The sequence below is a fragment of the Vidua chalybeata genome, chromosome 8 (genome assembly GCF_026979565.1).
Source record: "Vidua chalybeata isolate OUT-0048 chromosome 8, bVidCha1 merged haplotype, whole genome shotgun sequence".
NCBI lineage: Eukaryota > Metazoa > Chordata > Aves > Passeriformes > Viduidae > Vidua > Vidua chalybeata.
In genome coordinates this window covers 14704181-14728154 of record NC_071537.1, presented here as the reverse complement: position 1 = coordinate 14728154, position 23974 = coordinate 14704181, and the positions used below count along the sequence as shown (strand labels likewise).

General features: G+C 36.5%; 1 protein-coding gene across 1 annotated transcript in view; it reads right to left on the bottom strand.

Moving 5' to 3' along the window:
* The window catches only part of LOC128791410 (adhesion G protein-coupled receptor A3-like), a 255560-nt gene that overhangs the window by 205419 nt on the left and 26167 nt on the right, over positions 1-23974 (bottom strand). Inside the window, exon 2 of the mRNA XM_053949060.1 lies at positions 6935-7006. Within this exon, the coding sequence (XP_053805035.1) occupies positions 6935-7006 (72 nt within the window). The remainder of the gene's footprint in view (positions 1-6934; positions 7007-23974) is intronic.

Below are 23974 nucleotides of genomic sequence, written 5' to 3'. Positions count from 1 at the left end.
TGGTTCTAACCCAGGGATGTGATAAAAAACCCAGGAAAAAAAAAAAAACACAAACTTACAGCAGCTGACCGTGGCATTTACTACCAATGAAAAAGTTAGATGGCTACAGAGGTGTGTGTATTAATCTCTGAAGAATACAGTCCAATTCACTACCTTAACACTCATTTTCTTGGTAGAAATTGCTTTTCTCCATGCTCCAGGATGAGCCTTAAAAAACATTTATTTCACAAGAAGCTAATCTAATTTTAGGTGATAAATGATTATTATATGCATAACTATTTTCTTTCCTCTTTCTGATCTGTCCACTACCTACATTCACTGGGTTTGTTTTCTCTTCAGCATTTGTAAAGCTCTTGATCTCCCGAGTATCTCCAACCCTCCAAACCAATTATCTGCAGTAGACATGTCTCTGAATGAACAGGTACCTTCACTTCAATAATGCATGAATTTTCAGAACTTTGTTTTTTAAGCTCAGGATTTACAAGTGCCTTTGTGCAGACCATATTGCAGGCAAACATAGCTATCAATTAACATCAACCTGCCAGCTACATTAGCTGTGTTTAGGAGTGACAAAGGGAATTCTCCTGCCTCATGCAAACACTGGCATCATCATAATTAAAAAGACAAACCCTTCATCTGACACTGAAACCAAAAGGGTAACTCAAAGTTCAATGACTGCCAAGAGGAACATGAATTGTTTTCAGTATGTTTTAGAGTACAGGCACAAAAAAACTAGAGAAAAATCCTTGCTCCTGAAGAAAAATCCTTCCCCATGACTATTCCCATCCTTCTGCATCTAGCAGAATATGATCAATCACTTCAAACAGTAATGGAGCATAATGAGCTTTTGTAAGCAACTACAAGCCAACACAGTAAAAAATTTTACATGGAAAACTGCTTGGAATTCCTCAGGTGTCCTAGACATATTACCAAACAAGAAAAAATAATGGTTACAGGACCTGTACTTTTGTTCTTTGAGAATAAAGAAATAACTTGTTTGCTATCATTATCAACTGGACCCAGAGAATTTACTAAATCCATGCATTATTTCAAATGCAAGAAAAAGTTGCAAGACAGCTTCAGACACTTGAGAGTTTTCTTTCTCAATATTTCTCCAAATACAAAAACTAGATAAAATGGAATAGTTTTATTCATAGTATGACTATTTACACAACAAACAGCCCTAAGAAACAGATTTTTAGATTGCCCTTTCCTTGAGTAGCATCACAGCATTTCTCTAAACACTCAGCTCAGTGGCATTTGAGGTCTCCAAGCTTATCAATTTATTTTCTGCTAAAAGTGCTTGCACACTCCTCAGCTGCAAGATCTTCAAGGGAAAAAAAAAAAGCCAAAAATGTTGCACAGCTGGATCCTGGCTGTCAGTCTGAAATATTGTGAGTTCATAATTACCAGTATTTTTCTATTTTTACAACAATCCAAAAAAGAACACACATTCTAAATTTAATCTATGAAGTTTCTAATTTTAAAGATGTCATTTGTTAACAGTTTCTTTGAGCATATTTTCAATTCTTCACAGTACCTAGGAAGAACATCTGTTTTTTTGTGTGTGTGTGTGTGTGCACATGCACATTTCAAATGTATAGGCAGGGCAAAAATGAAGAGGACAGTAATTTAGAAAATGTAAATTGCATGTTAAAAATGTCAAACCTTTATGTTTTACACTTTCATTACTTGAATTTTGCTAAAGAAATTCTAAATATCATATTGTTGTAACAACTGCTTAACAGCATATTTTTTATCCCTTTTCATCCCTCAACTTAGTGTGTTACTACTTCTATTGCACACCACAACATATAGTTGCAGAATGTCCCACTGAAATCTATTAAAAGTAGCTTTTAGGCAATCTTGCCTGATAATAACTGAGGACAACATGTGGCTGTGCAGCACTGACATGTGACTGGAACTTGACTGTACAGCAGCACTTAATAAAACTACATATAATCTAAGTGTGCCCTGGTAGAGTAAGACTCACATATAGTGCTGAAAAAATTAAATCAAAACAAAAAATAAAGTCATTGCTAAATTCTTAGAGATACTTCCATACTGTTTCTCTTTGTCTAGAAAATGTAACAAAGCAAGTTTCTGTGAAACAGTCACTGCTGCTTATTAGTGCCTGGCATGCTTTTCTTCTGGCTCAGCTGGGAAAAATATGTGTAATCTTGCTTAGTGATCTTTCATCCTGATTTCCCAAGGAAACTGCTTATGCAACCATGGTCTGTTTGTGTATGTTTCTTTATTTTTATTTGCTGGTTCCCTCCCAATAGCTTCTGAACCCGTTAGAGGTTCAGTCACTGGGACAAAGGAGCAACAGTCTCAGAGGTATAATGCTCCTATAAAACTAAAGAAAAAGTACATTTGGTTATGAAAGAGAGACAGAGCAATCTCAGACACCCACTTCTGAAAAGCCCAAGCACACAATCAATCCCACAGCACCAGAAGCCCACGGCAGGGAAGCCACAACAGGCTGCCCCAGTGAGGGGGAATGTGGGGAGAGAGCTCAGGGCAGGGCTGTCCAGGCACCTGGGGCGCAGTGGCTGCTGCGCAGAGTAAGAAAATTAGCAGTGTGGATAACAGCTGAAGGACATATTGTTTTGTGCCAGCTGGCACCAGGATGAGGGCAAAAGATTTATTTTCCTTGTCTGGATCTTGGCTTTAGGTCCAGCACAGCTGGAGCACCTGGCCCAGTCACCTCAGTCTTTGTCCCCAGAAGCAGCCCATGGACTATGACTGGCTAAACATCCTCAGACACAAGAAGCCTTGCCACAGCTGGCACTAATACTCTCACTGCTGCACACTGAGGGGGATGGCAATGCTTCACAGCAGCATCCATGCCACATACTGCCATGACAAGGCATCTGCAAGTAACTTGGTAACCTGCACTAACCTATGATTCTTTGGGTGCATGCTTATCCCCATGCCCAAAAAATAAAAATAAGTAAAAATAATTCTTAAAGAAGAAAACTGTCACAGATTTTTCAATGTAATCTATTGCTCTGATTTATGCAATAATTACACCACCAAATCACACAGACAATTCAGTTCAGATCCCTCCAAATATTTCACTAAATGAGAGTTTTCAGATTGCCGAGACTTACTTGAAAGGGCTACTGCACTCTTTCATGGCTTGGAAAGCCCAATTTGCCTTTCTTTTATGGTACCCAGAGCACAGGAAAAACTTATTTAAATCTTTGTTATAACTCCTGCTGTTCTGGGAAGGCAGAACGCTGACTGCAGACAGTGAAGGCACTGAAACTGAAATCATTACAAGCTGTCAATTCTTTGCCCTGAGCTTCAAATCCAAACTGAATTCTCAGCCTTCTGAATGTGAAGCCAGCCATCTCCACAGGGTGTATCACAGGAATGGGTTCAAGGTGTGCACTCTCATTTAAAGAATTTATGGTCTGTGGATCTCTTCTGGTTAAATTCCACGTAGCTCTCCATATTTTAACAAAAAATTCTCTACCATGCTTGCTTCAAAAAAAGCTTATTTATATTCTTACCTACACTTCTGATTTTATTCCAACTCAAGGACCATATAACTGGACAGCATATAATACCTAAGTTTGCAGAAAACTTTTGTTCTCCCACAGTATTCACTTCTAAATGCCTCTTGTCTCTACAGTGTAAGCTCAGTGGCACGGGGACACATCATGATCCAGATGCCACGTCACATTTGTGAGCCAACCTTTCCAAACCAGCACATGGCAATTTCTTAATTTCAGAAAACTGTGACTGTGGAGAGAGATTGCCACCTCTACAGGTCACTCATGACTCATTGTTCATACACATACTGAACATGCACCTTTGTGAGTCAGTGTTTTTCAAAGCATTTTTACAAAATGCCTAGTAAAAATATTAGTATTTCATACATGTCTTTTGATCACTATTTTAATAGACATTATTACATTTCATTTTTAATATTTATGGATTATTATTAAATATACTACTACCTTTAAATAATTAAACAGGAAGTAACTGTTTCCCCAAACATATTTTTCCCTGGTTTGTTGGCTGTATCCTCTGAAAGCCTAGTATCAGGTTTCCTATAGCAGCAACACAGTCTGAGAAAATCTGAAATGCTAACCTTGTTATTCTTATCTTATGGTTGAAAAAAAAAATCGCAATTTTCTGAAAAACATTTTGAAAAAAAATATTCCATGTATAATATTAGAATTCTACAATTGCCTTAGTTTTAGAGAAATCAATTTTGTCTTTCTTTTAGAATGGACAGTTAAGGGGTAAATAACTTTTCTTGATTTGCTTGATAGAATGAGAGTCCCACTTTGGGACAACTATTCAGTGAGGGACCTCACTTGTGTAACATGCTCTTGAGAAATCACCAGAACCTGAGAAGACTGACACTTCTGTAATCCAATTCCTGTTGTGACATGCATTGAAAAACAAAATAATAGGGGGAAAGTTGTCACTCTCTTATTGGAGTAGTGCTTCAAACCATTCTTTACCCAAAAAGAAGGTTTAAGCACTCCAGAATAGGGAAGAGCCAGAATATACAAGTCATTCAATTCCACCTGAAATTTTACTTCCCTAATTCTTCCCAGTTTGACATTGAATGATTTCATTTTCCATGTAAGCTTACACTCTTCTAGCTCATGATCTCATGGTAACTGTAAAAAAAACCCAAAAAACTACTGACTTATATGATTCTTTCCTCTATGGCACTCACATTACTTTTTCTTCTGAACAGAACCACAAGGAGTGCAAAGCCAAATTAGGTGAGTAATTCTTAACTCCAGCACATCTATGTTCCTAAGCACCTAATCAAGATTATTTTAAGGGAAGCTGGACTTTCCTGCTACAGTACTTCCTTTCAGACAAGGAATGAAAGTTCTTGGTCCATTTGATAAGTCATGAATATCAACAGCAGCTGCTGCCACAGTTCTCCATTGTGTGCACCTGAAGTACTGCTCTGAATTAGGTTCTGTCCAAACGGCAAAGCTGGGGAAACCTTTGTCCAAGAGCTAGGAGCACTCATCCAGCTGCAATTCATTCACACTCACCTCCTAGCAGACTATTCCAGCTGTTCTCACCCCTACAGCTGAAACTGGGATTTCACAGATATTGATAAGAAGCATATGGGGCCCGAGTGGCCCCAAATGAAACAGAAACAGAGCGGCCGAATCATGAGAATGTCATCACTTGAATTCCAGTCTTCAATTCACAGACCACTCATGGATTTTGTATTAACACCATAGCCAAACAGAATTATAAACAGAGGAGATGATACTCATTTTATCTGTACTATTGTGAAAAATCAGTACAGAAAAATGAAATGGTTTAGATTGTAATGGTATATGAGGCAACACACCTAAGGCAGTTTTTCTGTTTTCTCACTGTTCTTAGTTTTGTTCGTAAGTTTTTTCAGGTTGAACTATTTCTCTCACTAGTTAACTAATAAAATTCTTAAAACTACATGCTCAGTATAATTCTCCAATGTAAATTAAACCTTAAGAAAAACCTCAGAGGAAATGTTTTCTTTTAGTTCTAAACACTACATTAATTTCATTTACTTACATTACATGAGAATTTAACTTCCTAAATTCCATTCTTGCAATAAATATGTAATTCTGTTCTGTGTTCTAAATGGTTTTGTCTAAAATATTTGTAGACTTCTTTACAAACCTCATATCACTATAAATCCTAATATTAAACCAGTTAGTAAATAATACATCAATCACTCTCTATTCCATATTACTTAATATTCCATATAATTTAATACATTAATATTTAACATTAATGAAAGTATTTGATACAACTATAACTTTATGCAGAGAAAATGTAAAGTTACTTAGCATAAATGTTCTGACAGTCACTTTACCCAAATCCTTCAAAGGGATTGCTGTAGACCTTGAAATAACTTGTTTATTTTTAAACCACATTTAGAATACTCAAACAACTCAGTATGCTATGCTTACCTATTTTATTCCACAACCATGAACAGCATGCATATCACACACATCTATAGCAAAAATATTAGCTAGGGTTGATTTTAATACATAACTTCTTTGCATACGGAAATATTCACACCACACAGAATATATTCACGCATTCATGAATGTAGCAACAATTTCATATCAACAGTTCTACAAAATGCAGCTTCTCTTACAAAGCAGTATAAACGCAATTGAGCTTAAGCTGCAGGAGATGTTGGAAAATATGCATGACATAATTACTCATTTTTGATGTACTGGTACCAGAAGTTGCCTACAGATATAAGAAATAGCCTTTTAGGATTGTTCACAATTATTCTCAAATGACTGACCTATATATATACAGAAAGTAGTGTTTTTATAGTGCAGCTATTACTGCTTATTTATTTCCATTGAAGTTTCCAAATATTTTCTTCCTAACTCATTAGCTGCTTCTGAGCGCCTCTTCCCCCCTTCAAATATTGGCTAGAAATATATGGCCATGGAGCTTTATCAAAGTCATTGTTTGCTCCTGTGATAAATGCTGTCCAAGTTGTTGATATTATAATTAAAATATAGAAAAAAAAATAAAATTAGTATAGATCTAAAATAGAAGTATTGGAGACCAACGAGTTAAACAAGCCAAACTACATGTCAGGTATATTAGTGTTACCATTACACAGAGCAGTCTCTGCTGTGATAGTGCACATAGTGTAGTACACGGCTTTGACTGGATGTTTATTTTAGTTCCAAATTGATGGGAATGCTTTATTTTAGTTCCAAATCGATGGCAGTGCTTTCCTGCATGTTCCATGTCCATCCCCATGCACTCATTTTTATGCTGTTTCTTAACCTGATGACTGCCTAGAAACTCTACTGTGCAATATAGCTCAGAACATCTCAACTTCCTTATCTGACGTTTGTTTCTATATTTAAAGTACAAAGACTTTTAGTTGAGGGTGGAGCAAGGCTGATCAGTTACTCACAGTCTCTCCAGGGATCTCAGCCCGAAGAAAGAGCCATTCTTCAACCACAAGATCTTGTTGTTACTCAGAATCCTACAAGAAGTCAGGAAATAATCTGGTTAATAGAACATGATAATTCCACTGATCTAAAATAAATAATTATAGCAAGTGACTGCTCTGTAAAGTACTAATCACAAAATTCACTGCTTCATTTGCATTATCCCATCATAGCCGTAAATAAAGATTACCATTTCCCAAAGCACATGGTTTCTTCTTTATTAAATAAAAGCACCGGCAATAAATATGTCAAGAAACGAATTTTGACTCCAGTCTGAAAATTCCAACACTGCTAAATGCCAACACTTTACTAGTAGATTCTAAATTACCACTAAGGTACTTGTTGGTCTTCCAAGTCTGCAAAAAGGCTGATAAAGCAAAAGACATGTTAAAAACTGTTCCAGAAGATTAGAGGACAATAAAATCACTTTGCAATGGCTGCTGCAGCAGGGAGGTCCAAGCCATCATACCATGGATAGCTCATATACACAAACAAAGTATTTCATTTTCTATAGGAGAGACAAACAAAAACAGACAAGTCCAAAAATGTTTTCCTGTTGCAACCTCTGCATAGTAGAAATTCATGCCTGACTCATCAAGCACCACCATTGTCACACACTTGCAACCTGACCCTGCATGCAGGCCATTGAAAAAGTTGTTTATTCTTCCTTTTTATGTTAAGGTACTGTGCATTTCACAAGTGATCCTTTCTAGCTCAGTGATTTTCCATCACTGTATGTTCCCAGCTATTTCAGAAACAGTACAATATGAACATGCACTTGTTCTGAAGATGTTACCCCTTAAAAACTTTCCAATATGCAAAAGAAATGGTTTGTTTTAGAAGCTGGAGAAATTGGGTTTTTAATCTAATGATTATGCAATGTGCATAAGAAGCATTTGTCTCTGAAAAATCTAATTCCAACTGACTGAGAAATGAGTCTTTTAATGTAACATTTACAATAAATTATATTTCCCTAGTGCACCAAAGTACATTTCAAAATAAGACAAGCAGTTTGCAATAAGATAGAAAGTAGAACAAAAAAAATTCAAAAGAAATTTTATATTCTTAACTAGCAAACTTGAGATTTTTTGATCAATTTTTAATTTTTGTCAAGTTTTTAAACAATCTGCTACACAAGACAAGATAGTCTTGCTCTTAGCATTTGCCATTGTATATGAACAGTAAGTTCTTTGGCCCAGCACAAACCCATCACATAAAATCTCAAGTCTAGGTGCAAATGTAACAACACTGACCCACAGGAAAAAAAATTCTTAATGTAGCAAACTTAAAATACTGCAATTTTAGTAAGATCTGGAGATTTCTGCAGATCTAAAATTCATAAATAAATGCATATTTAATGTGAGTTGATGGCCCACCATGGGCCATCTGCATGGAGAAGAGAGGTGCTCAGATCTGACCTATCCTACTTGTGCTGCTTGTCAACACACGTGTGCAGCAGCATCACTCCTCACCCAGAACCAGACAGTGGTACCCACAAGTGGCAATTTGGCATCGATCATGATCCTTACACCCACACATCTGAAAGCACACTGAACCCTAAGTTTGCAACAAAAATTAAACCTGCTCCAATATACACACAGTTTATTTCTATCAAATAAGAAAGGCCACAAGTTCCTCCTCCCACTTGTCAGATTAAAAATCATATGTATGATAATATTCTTTATCTAATTCACAAACTCTTCTTTACCATGTTAGGAATACATTTCAGGAGTGACATGATGAAAGACTTGTTTAAAATTCAAAAGATCTAAACTAGAAAATGTAAATATATTAAATGCTCCAGTGTTTTATTTTCAGTATTCTATTACTTTAGTCTTTTATTCAACTTGTCATCTGAGGCTGCACAGAACTGGAGTCAGTCAAGAAAAAAAGAAGACCCAAACTTAAAATTGGCTAGGCTTGGAAAGACTAGCATAAATTAGTCCACTTCATATTGGGTCCTTTTTTTTAATATGCCTTGTTACAGAGAGACCATCTTTGAGGTCTGTTACAACGACATTTGGATACAAAGATGATATCTGGACCACTCAGAGTAGTCTGATTTGCAAAGATACGTTACTGCAAAACTCACAGCTGGCTTAGATACAAGTACTTCTGTCTGTAAAAAAATTTCATTGTGCCAATTGTTTTTCCAGCCTTCTATTCATTCTGCCCAGAAAGAGGCCAGTCTGAATTTTGCTGGCACTCCATGAAAATGCAGGTGGTCTCCTACTCTACCTCCAAATCCCATTCTGCACAGCCCTACACACGTAGATTGAAACCAGCATCATTAATCCACATAAAACAAATTCCTATTAATTAAAGAGAACTATCAAACTAATAATAAATCACAAGATTAAGCAGATCATTTAGTTCATAAATGGAATACAGTAAACACAGCTCATGATTCTTCAATACTGCTATCTCATTCATTTTTGTGAAAGATAAACTGAGTCTTGAAAAATGTGAACCACAAAATTAAAAAAAAAAAAAAACCAACAAAACTTAGCTATGTAGATTTGAGTTTCTAAATGAAACCCTTCAAATCTTTATACCAGAGTTTCATAAAGACTTTCACACAGAGATCAGGTTTCAAAAATTAAGTTTCCTTCAGGGTTTCCTCTTCTCTACAGTGCCAACTTAAATTCAAGTTTTATAAACAAAGTAATATGGGTATCATAGTTAAAATATGATTATTTTTCTGTTCAGAAATGCAGCTTCAGAGAATCCTAACATTCCAGTATGGTCCCTAAGGAAAACAACATCCTTTCTAACAATTCATACAAGTTATCTATATTTCATTTAGCTGGGTGGTACTGCTACATGGGAAGAATCCACCTGTTTTTAATTAGTTTTAGTGATGTTCAAGAACTTGCAACAGGCTGTTATCAAGAAGGATTTGGCTTGTACTGAAGATCAATTCTGTGAATAAAATTAACAACTTCACTTGGAAACATAAATCACATTATTTTTCATAGAGTAATAAATCACATACTAAACTTTCGATGCAACTTGTAACATCCTTCCCTTCTGATAATATTTGCTGTGAGTATGAGGATCAAAGGGAGGAAAGTTTTGGTTACAATGTTCAAAATCCTAACAGAGAAATGAGGCTAAACTACAGAAAATGAAAAATCTTTTAAAATAATTAATACCAGGAAAAACTGTGGCTCTTACTCTTGATGCTGAAATTACACTGAATAAGTTTTGTACATTATTTCTTTAGACAAGTAACAGAATGGATGTGAAATGTGTCAAGTATGGCCAAAATAGGTAAGTTTCTCTTTTCCCTCAAATACAGTCATCTGCTTACAGGGAAATGCTTCTAATTAAAGACCTGAAAAAATTTTGCAGTGATAAGCATCCTTTTCTTGAACTTACAGATGCAATGGTTTGGTAAATAAGCACATGGAAAAAAGAAATGTTATTCATGTATTTAGTTTTGGAAAGCTAATAACAAATTTATAACTGTCAGATCTAACAGAAACTGACTCATCCTAATCAAACTTCAAATAGAGGTTGCATTTTTAAAAAATAAACTAGCACCATGCACCCACTGTGAATAAGTACTTCTCACATTTTATCTATCCATAGCATTTGCACTTGGTTGCTTTTTGGGATTTTTTTCTGATGTGTTAGTGAATCACAGTGATGAATCTCACTATACACTGCAACTAGGCAGCTGGTTTAAATAATTATCAGTTTCTAGCCATGTGCTTAGAATCTCACATTTTAAATATTTTATTCCAGCAGAAGAAACACTATGAAAAAATGAGCAGACTTTATTTCAATGATAGTATTTTCCAAAACCAAAATCCACTTAAAGTAGTTCTTTTGTTTTGGTTCGGGTTTTGGGGTTGGTTGATTGGTTGATTTAGGCATTGGTTTTTTTGGTGATGGCAGTGGGTTTTTTTCCTTTGTTTATTTTTTTTGGTTTTGTTAAGGAAGAAGTTTCCCAGAGAAGCCCTCTAATAAGCATTTAAAGCAGTTTGCAAACTGTCTTTGCACAATATATTAATGATTTAAGCCCAAGTAACTGAAAATCCAGATCAAGGTACTTTCAGTCCCAGCTCTGACAGGATACAACTAAAATAGTGCTGGGGAGCAATTTACTTGTCAGTACCACTCTGCTGATCAGACACGTTATGAACCATTTTGTTACTGCAGTTGACCCTCTGAAATCTTGTGTCTCTGCTACTCCTTCTCCTAAGACACTCTGGGGGACAGTTTACCCCAGGGAGGCTGTTCAGAAGATGTTAACTCAACACCAGCTCTGTCCTTTCCTGGCCCTGTGGAGCCTTCCAGCACTGGTCCTGTCCTGAAGGGATATCATTCAAACACCCTCTCTTGACTTGCACTGACATCCTAGAGCATTTATTCCATGCACGTAGTTTCACAGCACAAATGTGCTTCCCTGGGGGGCTGCAGCACAAGCTGAACACAATTTCATTCACCTTGCACTGGAAACCAACCAACCAAACAACCTCATTACACACCAGGACCAAAATCATGCCAAGGAGATGCTACCAATGGAGAAGCAGGGACAGCCCAGGAGCCACTGCTTCCACTCTCTCTTGGACGCCCTTGCTTTACAGGACAGACACATCTAAAAGAATAAATTGTTCTAATGGATAAAAGTAATCCCTCTGATTTTCTTTCTGATTCCTCTGTTTGAATTAAACAAGCCACAAATCACAGTTTGCTTAAAATGCTGCTGTAATTTTTGGTTTTGTGAAACCATTGAAAGTACAGGATGATGAGACACTCTGCAACAGAGTCTCATTCAAGTATAAAAAATGTCCAGCATAAGAGAACTTACTATAGTATTTTAAAAGTATCAAATAAAGAGCTCTCAATCATAATGCAAACAAACTTCAACTTCCTATAACCTCTCAGAGAAAAGGAATCTTTTTAATAAGTCTCCAAAGTCAATGACATTACAGAGTAAACAAATTCCACAGCTGAGGCTTCTTCAGTGGGATGGTGCAGCATCCCACCCAGTAAAGCCTAAAGCCTGTGAGCTCACACAGCAGTGCATCCACAGAGAAAGCACAGCTCAGATAACCAAATCTGTGGAGGACAAGGCCTGTAGATGAAGACTGCTATTCCCAAATGCATAGTGAACACAGAAGGAAGTGTGACCCATTAATGAAAATATGTATTTCCTCTGATAATACTCACAGGGGAAAATACATGAAAACCACAAGCAAAAAACTCCCACCCAACCTTTATGAAAAATCAATAAAATGTCAACTTTCACCTGATTTTCTACTGAGCAGCCCAAGAGCTGGTACCAACCAAACTTGACCCAGGACTGTGTCTAGGCTGATAGACCATGTCTAGAAAATTGAAATCTCCAGAATCCTTCCTTTAAGCCCCACTCACTGAGCACAGCTGAAGGGACACTCAAGTGCTACAGGAAACACACCCCAGACCCCCAATCACACCTGCCCCTGCTGTGCACTTCCTCTTAATCCCTATTCAGTTTTCCACTTCTCAAGTAGAAAGGTGTGCTAGGCAGACATCCCTGAAAATTTGAAAAAAGACAAAACCTGGTCTACTAAGATTGTACATCTGGAACAACTGTGTTGGGGTTCTGCAGAAATTGAGTTCTGCAGTTTCTCTTACATACTAACTTAATATCAAGCAACTTGAAGTGTATTTTATTTCAAAATAACAATTTAAGTACAAATGGTAGTTAATAATTTTTCATGGAAGTCTGATAACAGCTGACATAATGAAGTTTAAGATGTTCATTCTCTTTACATGTGGTATGTGGTTAGATACAAAGGAAGTGTGAGCAGACATCCTGTGAAATTCCCTAAAACACTGGTAGGGAAAAATGAATTTGATTTCTTTATGGTATCAGAATAAGACTGGAATAATTTTTATTGAAATCCTACAGTGTAAAATGAAAAACTAAGTTGTTCTAAATTTTTTAAACGTTTTAAAATCCTTCTTGGTAAACCAGACTATTGTTTATTCCCCACAACATCCATAATTCATTGAGAGCTACACCACAGAAACAAATTAAGGAGTTTGCCCACAAACATGGCAGAAATAGAAAAATAAATTAAAAAATGGATACCTGCTTTTTGTGCCATACATGGAGTGATACATGGAGCTATCATAAAATATAGGTACTAACTGCACTTTTTTATTCCCCTCTCCAAACTGAAATCCACAACTGAGCTACTACCTAAGACTTCAACAGATAATATTAGAACTATACAGACAGACTGGGAGGAAAGTCACAGAACAATAACAAAACTGATTGAACAAGTGAAAAGAGAAAAAGGACTGAAAACATTACTGACAGCTCACGAGATGAATGGGGTGTGGTGGACATCTACAGAGTCTGATAACCAAACACAAGGAAGGAAAAGTTGTAAAGATATGGGGAGTATTTATTAATTTATTATGTATCAGTATCTGTGTACAGTAATTCAGTGTCTGCTTCTCTTTCTGACTCTGAGAACATTAAAGCTTAAAAGAGCATTAAGCTAAATTATCAGAAGAGTGAAGATGCATATAATGGCCTAAAGTGACACCTCTCTTCCTGAAGGGGATTGTGACCCATTGTATTGTCTTTTCAAACTAAACAAAGTGTGTGGTCAACATTCTTTAAAAGAATCATACAAAAATCCTGTAGAAAGCAATAAAACCCAGCCGCTCAGCACCTCTAATTCCAGCTGGTTTTATCATTATCTTTCACGCATACCAGCTTTTGTTAAACCCATTCACTTGCAGCAATACCAAGCATTAGTGAAAACAGAAGAATACTCCAAAAAGTGCATTCTATTGTACATAGCATGTTCATATGGCAGAAACAAACCCCAAACAGCTACAGTCAAAAAGGCAGCAACAGTGTGCTAATTATCATTCCAACTTGTACAGTACCAACAGAACGGCAGCTTCCAGATCTTGACGCTATTTGATGATAGCAAAAGAAAGCATAAGCATCAAGGGATTTCCTTTAAGGTAATGAGTTATTTAAATGTAAGTCCTTCCAAAAGTGCAAATTAACATTAATAGTCTGTAATAAATTTAATAGAATGTGGGAGAAACAGTAGTAGTATGAAAACAGAATATTGCTTTTGTGGAAAACCACTGTTCAATAGCCCCACTTTCAGTAATTTAAAGTGTAAGGCAAAACTCTTACTCTTTTGTCTTTGGTTTTCATAATCATGGCTTTTCATCAAGAGTCCTCTTGGAAGATATAAGGGACTGCTAGGTCACATCCAAAATACCAAATGAGAATTCTCGTATTAATTACCACATCAACTGATTTAATTAGGTAAAGTCATATTCAAGAGCCTTTTTTTGTAAGCAACATCTCAATTCAAACAGTAAAACAAAATATTATCATCACTAGCAGGACACTCAACTCATCTCTCCCCAGTACTGGTTTAGTGGTATTAAGGTATCAACAAAAGGAAGCAGCAAGGTCACTCTCAAATAGAAATTTTAATATGATTTCCTAACAGTGGGGGAGTTAAAAGAGTTTTCAGCTTTTGAACAAGCCCACTACACTACAGAATGATATTAATTAACTGAACAGGACAAGTAGCAGTAGGAATCAAAGCATTACTAATAGGACTGCAAGTACTTCTGAAAATAAATGTGCTTGTCTATTTTATTACTTTTGTCAAGCATTAGAGAATTTCTGAACTAGATGATCCTATTAAGCAAAACTTTTTTTTCCCACAAGAACTTGAGGTCTAAAGGTTATTTCTAAAGATCACGGAACACCTGAGGTGTCATACAGGATTCTATTCTACAGAATATAAGTTTAATCAATTATATTCAAGAAAGTCAGCACCTGGAAAACTTACATCATGATTGGATGTTTGTAGAAAAAGGTTTGACAATAGCAATGTAGCACTGGAACAGTAAACTGGAATTATGCAGTGATATTTCCTAAAATCACATAATACTGAACCCAACATAAAATATGAGGATATAAAAAAATGTGATAAATCATTACTATTTTACTACAGCATGGACACTTATAACACCATTCAGCTGCCTAGATAAATGTTGCTTTTACAAGATTTGAACTTGAGTGCATGCCATTTTTTTCAAATGTTAGTTTAAAAAACCCACATGATCTTTTGATCAGACAACATTTTCATTACATCTTCTGAAGAGAGAAGTTTATCTAAGTGAACTTTTGGACAATATCACTATACCTACCATGTGCATGGTCTTTACTTGAGACATAGTTATGCATGTTTAACTTCCCGTGATGGGTCTTACTGAGTCTAGCAGAATTATTTACATGAATTAAATTTGTCATGTGCATTAGTTTTTGAAGATCAAAGATCCTATTGTCAACATTTTCTTTGGAGAAAGAGAGGAACCATTCAAAGCTCTCTACAATGAAAAGGAAATCCTTATGTCTGACCTTGCAATAAAACACTATTTCTAAAAGCATATGTAGCCAACTGGTGACAGCATGCCCTGGTGTTCTTGGTTTTGCCTTTGATCACTGCACATTCTTCTATCAATATGTATTTAAAATCCATTTCTAGTGGGAAAAATGAGATTCATACAGAATTTTTTAAAAATTGAAAGTTCTCCATTGAATAAGCCTGTGCAATACGCAAATGGATTTACTGAAGTGATTGTCTGCAGGAGGCTTAGCTTTTGACATGCTTTTCATTTTCAGCTGACATTGTGGGAAGATTACATTCTTATGTTTGTTTCTCATTCACACTTCTATAAAATTCACTGACAGCGATGGTGCAAACACCGCCAGGCGCTGCAGAGCAGCTGAGAGAACAATGCACTGGAGCAATGTGCAGATTGAGCATTTCAGCACCTGCAGCACCAACCAGACAAGAGCTGAGAAACGTCTTTATCCTACAGGACATGAATTTTTACACTCTTTGCAGTGGGAAAAAGAAGTTCATTTAGGTTCCCAGCTTCAAAATGGTTTCTGCAAGCGATTTACCATGGTGATTCATGGCAAGGTCAGCACAACAATTCCTCTCTCCAGGGCTGACACTCCACTGCTCAGCCAAATGATCACAAGCACCCCAAAATGCCTTACACCTCCACAGGTGGGCCAAACCTGTTTCTTACACTACATACAATACAGTTAGGATGCCTTGTTCTACAAATAAATTTTGAATTTTAAGTACAAGGACTTTAACAAGACTACCAAATACTTGGTTAACATTTAATTTAAAATTATAAGAAAGAATTCATCTTTCCTAATTCAGATTTTACTATCACTTACTTCTAAGTCACTTTGTAAAAAGAGTAAAATTTCCTGAGTCACCATTCCTTTTTTATTACACTTCTTATATTACCTTTTGTTTCCTTTGTAGGATCTTTTCAGCACTTCTCTTATTCAGCTCACTGCTCTTCTCTTAAATCCTGAAATACTCATTTAGCTTTCCCCAGTTTTGCTAATCTTTTATGTATTTCTAAAAGAGCATTATAAAGTTTCCATATTATTTCTGAAAACTATGCTCAGAATTGTCTTCAAAATGCTCATGTCTCTCCATTACTAAAACAGCTAAGCAGTAAAAATTGCTGACTATAAATCCAGAAAAAATACTGAAAAGTTTCCATTGTAGTAATTTATTTTGATTTTCCCACAAATTGGTTTGTTGTTTTTATAAAGTTTACAGCTTTACTTAGAAGTTCTGCTGGGACTGTAATTGTATTCTGCAAAAGAGCTATCTGCAGTAATATGTTTTAAATGACAATGTATACCTTCTGATAATTCAATGAAATACAGAACTCATTGTGCATCCTTTGGGTAATATATATTTAAACTGAAAGCCTGAAAAAAAACTTGGTCTGGCATGATTAAATAATTTCTAGCTGAATTTGTAAAGAAAATCTTTTCTCATAAGGATATATTTGAAGAGCTCAGTCAGAAAATCTAAATTGTTTTTTCTACTTTTCCTCAACCAGTATGACTGAATATCAGAATGGTCCTCAGCCTTCCACATGATGTCTAAGACTGACAGGAACAGAGTTTTAGCTGTTAATAAGGAGAGACAAAGTTTTTCTAAGGCACTTCAGACACCTACTGATACACACACTAGCAGAGTGACAGCCCAAAGTTTTAAACAGTTAGTGATTATTCTTATTTAATTCAGAGGGCAAGTGAACCCAACACAATGCATACAGTCCATCATACAAGTTTATAGTCCTTTTTGGAGGTCTTCCAAGTTTGCAAAATGGTTTAAAAATAGATTTGGATTAGTGTCCATTTGAGGGAGAAAATGCAGGATGACAGCTAATTTGATTCTCCCAGTCTGGATTGGAAGGGACTCTTGAGGTCATCCAGGACCATCTCCTGCCTAAAGCAGACCCAGGTAGATCAGAGCGCTGCTCAGAGTGGTAAAATGAGGACACCTTTGTGTAATTGTGTAATCCACAATAAAATTCTGTGTATTGTATACACAATAGCTGTTGTGGATTACAACAGCTTGAACAATCCCTAAACATTTGAAATGTAGACAGCGCAGAGGTCATCTGCTCTAAGCTTACTGCACAGGTCAGACAATTATGCAAGAGAATTGTCACAGTAAGTGTCAGACTGAGAAACTCCAAACATGAGGATGCAGACCATGAGATTTTCCAGAAACTCCTTTTGCTTTACCCAACATGGGTCCCTAACTAGACAATCAATAATTAATTATTGTAAGCAGAAGACTCCACTTACTTAGTTAAAAGTACTAATTTTAAGCCTAAGCAATATCCTCATGTCTTAACACTCAGATTTTGCACTGGTGAAGGGAAATGTGTTTACCTTAGGAAAATGGGCTTTAAGAAAATTCTCCTAGGACATTTGAGAAGGCAGTTTTCACTCCATGTGATGAATGTAACACAGCAATTATCTCCGAGTCCATCTACTTCCCAGCTTCCAAGCTAAAGTGGTCAATGACAGTCTCGGTTGTGATTCGTCTTTTTTTAATCTCAGTCTCAAATGCTATATCTATCAGCTTAGGTACTTAAAATTATCTTCCTAAGGCTGTGTTGTTTAATATTTGATGTTCTTTCCATTTTAACTATAGCTGCAATCTCTGAAATAAAGCTTTCAGCACAACTGTTCAAAACACTGGTATAAATAATACAAAGACACGTATCATTTGATTCAACTTCCATTACACAACTAACTTCTCCCTACCTTGCTTTGTATCTGTTTCTTTCACATTACTCAATGTTCAGCTCACTCAACCACCTTTTGTTTGATACTCGATTGCAAATATTCAGCTTTACCTCACATGTGCATTTCTGCCAAATGGCTCCTAAAACTTTTAGTTATTAAATAACTGTAGCTGAATGCATTGCTTTTAAAATAATAAATTCTGGCAGCAATATCCACAAGGAATTCCAGAGCCTTTGCAGGGAATCATGTCCTGAAATGATCACAGCTATTTTAAAGGAAACTTGGTTATTCATAATGGTTCCTCAATTCATTTCTTTCAACAGTTTTAAAAGTTTTCCTAAACTAACGATGACAGAATAATTTATTCTTTTTTCAGAAGTGTCGTCAGATCCTTGAATAAATAATGAGAGTGAAAACACCTTTCAGGGATGCCTGAAATGACATGAAAGGATAAGTAACACCAGTCACATTTATTTATTTTTTAAAAGCAGAGACTGTCTTCAGAAAGAATTGAAGAAATAAAAGGCACAAAAGAAATAAAAGCAGGGTTAGGGGAGAGAGGGGAGAGAGTATAGCTATGAATACTAATGAAGAAAAACAAATAAAGAAAAGTAAGATAAAGATTGTCTTTTCTGGTACACATATAATTACAAGCTATTTACTAAACTGATCTACAAGCGAGACACAATTTTTGTTCTTTAGAAAATCAGCACAACCCGCTTGAAGAAGAATGACAAAAAAAGATTCTGTCCTTAAATAATTCCTAAAATAAGTACCTTAGACAGTCATTCTTTGGGCAAGCCCCTGTTAGAGTAATGGGCAGTTGGGTGTACCAATGTGGAAGATCCATCATCCATCAAAGACAAGAAAGTACAGGGCACAACAGACAATTCTTGTAACAGCCAAAATCAGCATCTGTCTCTTTTCCATTGAAATGCCATTTTATCATTTACAACTGCATGCATCGAACACACGTAGTTGTTATTTCTTTGCTGCTCATACACTTACTACTTTGTGCTCACTGAGCTGATATAGGAGATGGTTAATGTATAGAATTTAAGGCAGCAAGTTGCTGATACAAGTATTACATACTGTTGCTGAATTTTGACTGAAACCATGTAACAGATCTTAAAGACTACCAAGTGCCAGCCAGATGATAACAAAAAAAAACTTAACCTGTATTAGAAAATAATAAATTGTAACATACACTCTCCGAATTATCAAATAAGATTTCCAGCATTAAACCTTAATATTTCAATGATGTTTCAATCAGTTTCACCCTCATACTATGAAAGACTAAACTAAACTAACATAGTTTTCCTTCATTTAAATATCTATTTCTGCTGTGTTTCTGGTATTGAATGAAGCTAACTTTGGTATTCCTTGCTTGTTATGTCCCTTTCTCTAAAATTTGCTTACTTACCCTCCACCATACTCCAAGTTCTTATAGAATATCAGTAAGGTACTCAGAGAAATATAGAAACTGTGCCAGAAATTAGCCCCAGCAAATGCCACAGAATATTTAGAAGGCATCAGAAGTCCTTCTTTACCAAGTTTTCTGAAATCTTTGTGTATTAAAGATTAGGTAAAAGCAGGAATTTTGTTTCCAAAAATACACTATTTCAAGATACAAACCCCAATACATACTTTATCTCTTCAGTGTAATCTTTATATCAGGCACTTTCAGACTAAACAGAGACATTTTCATTCCAAGTCCTTCACATCAGCCAAGCAATCTGATCTGATTGCTTCAGCGCAAAATCAATTATATTCAGCATAGACTAGGGAAAATATTAATAAGAATGGCTCAATGTCTTAATTATGTATGATTCTGGTCTAAGCAATTTGAATATTTATGTAGAATAATAGATTACCTTAAAGCATTTCATGGCAAGATAAGCACACACTCCCATAAGAACAATATACCTGAAGTGAAGCTTAACACATCCACATCAGTTGTCTACCTACAGCAATATTATCTAATGTGTCATGCTCTGATTTGCTTTTTCTTTCATTTCAAAACTGCTTTTATACCTATAGAATGCATCTTATTACAAGATGACAGCTCTGGAATTAGTTTTTGAGGGATTTGGCACTTTTTAAAGTCTCCATCTCTTGAGAAGTCTGGTTGCCAACTTTCTTTAAAATGAGAAGTTTCTGGATACTGTGGACACAAAACCAACAACAACAAATGAAGAAAAAAAACTGACCCAAGGGTACCATCTGGGCATACTAGAGGAATCCTTTAAAAATCAGGCCTTTTTTCCCCAAAAAAAAACCCAGCCCTGAGTCACAACTTCTGCAATGTTTCCTTCCTACCTTTCAAAGCCGGACACACTAAGTACTCTGCTGAAGCAGACCCTGGAGTCCCAAAACGCAGTGATTTGCCTGGCAGAGCAGGGAGCCTCACACTCCCCTGCCACAGCACTTGCCCCTGCAGGCCACTCCATTTTGCCCACAGTAAACCTTTGGGATTGCCATCTATTTTGAGAAGGGGAAGAGGTCAATGCTCCCCAGGCGGGGCAGCAGGACCCGGCACAGCCCCCGTGCACACAGGATGGGGAAAAGGCTGAGCCCACACGCACAGGACATTCAAGCTCACCCAGAGCTCCCTACAGGTACCAGTAAGTCAGAAGGAGAGTAAGAATTGGGAATCTCACCAAGCAGCTTTATTTTGAGTGTCCATGGCTCCCTAAGGGCTCTTTTCATATCAAAATATTCAGACTGTCAGCCCTGAAGCACTTCTTAACTAAAAGTTATATAGTTGCTGCTGAATCATCTTAACTCAGGCATGCCTTAAGAGAGAAAGCAACAAGAATCCTATACTAAATAAAGAGGAAAATCTGTTTTCTAGATGTTATTTTCACATTTCTATCTAAAAAGACTCTATCCATAAATTTACTTCATTTCAGATTTACAGATGCTGGAGATACACCATTCAGACATGTTTCCTTCATCAGACTAACCAATCCTAGAGAGGGGATGCGTTACCTTTCAGACACTGCTGTGCAGACACTCAGACATTATCTTATGATTCAGCAGAGTCAAGATAAGTGGAATTTTAAATTGCTTTTGATGTTTCTTACATCTACAGTAATGAATGACACAACAGCTATCTTTTGTGATACGTGTGCATCTGAAGATCATTATCATGCTGCATGTTCTGAAAAAATGTTATTAAATGTTAAAGTACTACCTAAAGCAGTTGCATACAGCCAAGACCAAAAGGGAACTGCAGAAAAGCAAAAGGCAGTATCTCCTGTGTCCTTTTTCATTACTACAACACACATACTAGATAAAACAATAAATATATTGTTTCTTACTCTGAAAGGTATATTCTTGGGCTAATAGAATTTTTATAACCTTTTCTAAGGGAACAGATTTTCAGATATTTGAAATGGCAAACTGTTTTATGAATTATGCTAAGTTTCAAAGGTTATTTTTCATTGCAAAGTCTTCTCTCACTGGTTGTAGCAGAATGGACCAAACTGCATTTATTTTGCAATAATGTTTCTTGATAATAGCACAGACATGAATAAACACAGAATTTCAAGCTCCCTTTTCTTCCAGTGCAAAATAAAATAGGTATTGAGAACAGTTAGATCATAAGCAAGGGAATAATAGAAAAAATATTTAAACTTTCACACAGGCTTTATGATCAAAGAAAAAATACAGAGCAATCTAGTAGAAGCAAAAATGAGATGAACTTCATTGGGTCCCTACCACTGAAAGCTCTAATGTTCTTTGTTTTATAAAGCACATTTGAGTATTCTCTGCCCTTAAAATTACACCCATTTCTCTAGGTACTATTATTTCACAGAAAGTGAATCAAAGTACCAGAAAGAGAATTATTCATGTGGCTTTGGACTTCCAGGTGAGTTGGCAACAAAATCAAATTTCCAGCGTCTCAGGCTGCAACTCTGAGCAAGCAACTCTCCCTCCCACTTCACTGATTTCAACCTGAGCATTGGGATGAATAAGAATTGCATCGCTGAGAAATACGAGGAGAACAAAAACTGTGAGCAAGAATTAGCTGAGATACATGAGTCAATTTCAGACAGCTTAAGAAAACTCCAGCTGCATTGTTTAGGCAAAGCTAATTTCACCCCTCAGACTGAACTTCTTATTAAATCACTGAGTATGAAAACCAACATACAAGCAGATATTCATTTTACAGATTCCATTATACTGAGTTTCAGCAAAGCACAACTACCTCACCTCTCTGGGATCGCTCGCTTGGTGCTTTTCCTGTTAATGTGAAACAGGGTAGAACATCAAGTGCAGCTGTGAAACCCATCTGAGCAGAAGGGCAGTGCAAGCAGTGGTTCCTGCCAGGGCTACCCAGAGCCCAAGGAATGGACAGGAAGGGGATCTTCTGAGCAGAGACAGAAAACCTCCAAGCAAAGTCTGAGTTCACTGTGTGCCACCACTGAACATGAAAAACATTCATTCATCTTTATGAGAGACATACTTAGGAATTTTCTTAGAGGATACACCTCAGAGAATAACACTGTCAATGCCAGAGAACAAGGGTTTCGCAGGTCTCTTTGGAAAACCAGGAGCTTCTTTACGTTGCCAAATCCTAAGGAATATTACATTAAGCCTTTAAGGGGTATTCCTAGTTGTAACCAGTATGATTTGATAGAAATTCAGGGGGGAAATGGCACAATTTGATCAGACAAGTTTAAAAGAGGGAGAATATGGCACACAGAGTATTGACTTTGCAAAGTCAAGCTGTAAAGCCTGAAATCACTTCCACTCAGCAGATGCAGTGTAGCAAGACTTAAAATCCAGTACAAGAAAGTCTGGTTACTAATCCACAGAGTTCACCATAAACTTAAAGGTATCAGCATACAACTCCTGCCTCAGAACACATCTCCAGAACTCCATCAAGATGTCAGATGTCTGCTGTACTCTCAGCTCCCTCTACAGTGTAGAGAATAAATCAAAAAGATTGCTGGACTCCTTGGCACCTTTACAGAGCGCTGTAAGTACCTGCGTTAGAAAGAAAGATTTCGACTGTCAAAATTTCTTTATGTATAATCTCCATACATATTTGAAGGGCACAAGTTTTGAAAATTTACAGCAGTTCTTGTAGATTAAGATGACAACTGAACCCAGCCATTCCATTTAACAAGCGTCACGGCTCACGGCAGTGACAGAACTGCATTCAAAACTGGTGAAGAAAGGGTTAAATCAGTTGTCACTTGGTGAAATTTTGACCTTGACTTTCATGTAGATACTTAGCTTCCAAGGGCAATGAAAAACTGTGGTGGCATTCATTGACCTTTCCTCCACACCTAATGCTGCCTGACAGAAAGACTTAACTCAGTCTGTCAATTATAAATTGCCACTCTGCTCTCACTCTGATCAACTAAATCATCTGAGATATTAAAAACAAAACCTCCCCTATACCTGCCTTGGCAATAAGTCTCATGAAAACATTCATTGTTGGATAAGTTTTTGAGCTTGCACCAATCCTTTACAGCTGTGATAAATCACTGTTACTACAGTTGGTGTGACTGCAAATTTATCTTAAAGCAGAAGAAATCACATTTCCAGTTATGGCTTGTACTACAAAATAAGATGGTTTCTCTTGTAAACCTTTTAAAGGCTATTTCTAACATCAATTTCAGAATTGTAAGGACCTACTGCTGGCCCTAGAGCCTGAAATCAGATACTTGCACAGCTATAGCATCTGTTTAAGTTCAGCTGAGAAGAAAGAGGAGAGGAGGAGAATAATATTAATAAAATAACAAAGTTAGTGCATAACAACTTCCTGAAATGACTTGCAGTTGAACTGAATAAGAGAGTCAACTACCAACCTCATTTGGAGAATGTCAACAGAATATAAAAATCATTGAGGATG